At 50.8% G+C, this 2,500-nt stretch overlaps 1 protein-coding gene across 1 annotated transcript in view; it reads left to right on the forward strand.

Annotated features, from left to right (window-relative positions):
- The window catches only part of si:dkey-22o22.2 (putative neural-cadherin 2), a 146,776-nt gene that overhangs the window by 138,940 nt on the left and 5,336 nt on the right, over positions 1-2,500 (forward strand). The window contains exons 28-30 of the mRNA XM_061049385.1: positions 1,506-1,672; positions 1,753-2,017; positions 2,096-2,276. Of these exons, the coding sequence (XP_060905368.1) occupies positions 1,506-1,672; positions 1,753-2,017; positions 2,096-2,276 (613 nt within the window). The remainder of the gene's footprint in view (positions 1-1,505; positions 1,673-1,752; positions 2,018-2,095; positions 2,277-2,500) is intronic.

A 2,500-nucleotide genomic window follows, 5' to 3' on the forward strand; every position in this document is an offset into this window, starting at 1 on the left:
GATACTTGATTTATACATTTAAGTGTGAAAAATCACATATAAAGCCTTTGAAGTTACTGAGGCGCTGCACGATTGGATGAAGTCTAAATTCAAACTTCATTATTGATCATGCCATTCATTTATTTTACGTCCATTTGGCTCCACATGGCAAAATTTCCCTACCGTAACACCCCCGCCTGTAACTCTTGCAGCGACTGCTAAGCGGTCAAAAAACAGTTTCCCCTTCCGGGTAGGAACACCTGACCGGTAACAAAGGTTCCTACCTCATAAAGATCACCATCAATCACCTTACATTATTTTAATAACCTGCTCCTCACCATGATTTCCCAAAGCCTAAAATGTTTGTTTCCAAATTGCTCCTTTGGTCCAAAAAGGTAGCTCAGTACAGAACGATACACTACAAATGTTTTATTTAAAGGAGACATATTCTGAATAATCCTCTTCTACAGTCTGAACATCTATCTGTGTAACCTGAGAGTCTACTGACCCACAACATGTGAAATAAACCATCCAGTCCTTTGTTTGTGGTCTGCATAAGTCTTACAACACAGAGAAACATGCTCTGTTTCAAATGTGCTCTCCTTGTGATGTCACAGTGGGATTCTGGTTAAAAAATAAATCCCCTCCCCTCCCCTGGTATCTCCACCCATAGACTCCACCCCCAGACTAGAACTAAACTTTTACACAGGTCGGCCATTTTTATTCTCTCTACAGAGGAGTGATGTCTACTGGGAAAACTCGGGGGGGGGTCATTACATTTAAAGAGACACACACACCAAAACGGAGCGTTCTGAGAGAGCTGGTTTCTACAGGGTCACAAACCTCCTCTGGTGCTTGATTCATGTTATATTTTGACCAAAGTACAGATGTTTCATTTAGACCACAGGGGGACTGTTTGAAAAGGTGGAGGAGGGGACTGTTTGAAAAGGTGGAGGAGAGGACTGTTTGAAAAGGTGGAGGAGAGGACTGTTTGAAAAGGTGGAGGAGGGGACTGTTTGAAAAGGTGGAGGAGAGGACTGTTTGAAAAGGTGGAGGAGGGGACTGTTTGAAAAGGTGGAGGAGAGGACTGTTTGAAAAGGTGGAGGAGAGGGCTGTTAGAAAAGGTGGAGGAGGGGACTGTTTGAAAAGGTGGAGGAGGGGACTGTTAGAAAAGGTGGAGGAGGGGACTGTTTGAAAAGATGGAGGAGGGGACTGTTTGAAAAGGTGGAGGAGGGGACTGTTTGAAAAGATGGAGGAGGGGACTGTTTGAAAAGGTGGAGGAGGGGACTGTTTGAAAAGGTGGAGGAGGGGACTGTTTGAAAAGGTGGAGGAGGGGGATCATATGTCCTCTCTAAATATATCGCTCTCGTCCTGAACCAGTAACAAGAATCTGAAATGTGTTTTTCTGCTTAAATTTGTTTTCAGTGTGAAAGTTCAAAGTTTGTTTTCCAAAGCGTGTGAAGGAGCTGCTCGTTTGAGCTCCTTACTTTAATTCTTGTGTTTTAAACTGAGTTTTCTCTCGTCAGCCGCCCCGGAGTTCTCCTTCGACTCGGGCAGCGCCGTGAGGTATCAGCTCAGAGGAGGCGGCAGCTCTCGCCGCACGCACGTCCAGCTGCTGCTCCGAACCCGAGCGCCCTCCGGCACCTTGCTCTCCGTGATGTCCCGGGAGGCCAACGAGTACATCGTCCTGGAGGTCAGTAACCTCGTCTGTGACATCACATGTTGACTGTTTAAAGACTCCAGGAGCTCTAACGTGGTGACTTCACTTTTCAGATCGCAGAGGGTCACCTCTCCGTCCGGTCCAACCTCGGCGACGGCGCCCACGCCCTGAGGCTCCCCGGCCTGCGGGTGGACATCGGACAGTGGGTGCAGGTCAGCCTCAGTCGCCATGACAACCTGTACACCCTGCGGCTGGAGCATGGCGGCGGCTCGCGGGAGGTCCGGGCCCGGCTGGGGAGCCGCAGGGAGCTCGTGGTCCACCCGGCCAGCGTGATGGTCGGGAACATGCCGAACGCCGGAGACACGGCCGACTTCCAGGGTGAGATCTGGATCTGAGGGTTCTTTATCGGGGGGGGGGGGTTAGGGTACAGACTAAACGAGGTCGTCTCTCCTGCAGGCTGCCTGAGGGACGTTCGGTTCAACGCTCAGCTCCTCCCTCTGGACGGGCAGAGTCGAGACTTGGTGACGGTGCTGGAGAGGCGGGGCGTCACCTCGGGGTGCTCCAGCGACGCCTGCAGCAGCCAACCGTGTCGCAGCCCTCTACGCTGCATCGACCTGTGGAGGAAACACCAGTGCAGGTAACACACACACACACACACACACACACACACACACACACACACACACACACACACACACACACACACACACACACACACACACACACAGACACACACACACACACACACACACACACACACACACACACACACACACACACACACACTCACACACACTGTTCACACACACACACACACACACACACACACACACACACACACACACACACACACACACACAC

This window comes from Labrus mixtus, chromosome 11, assembly GCF_963584025.1.
Source record: "Labrus mixtus chromosome 11, fLabMix1.1, whole genome shotgun sequence".
NCBI lineage: Eukaryota > Metazoa > Chordata > Actinopteri > Labriformes > Labridae > Labrus > Labrus mixtus.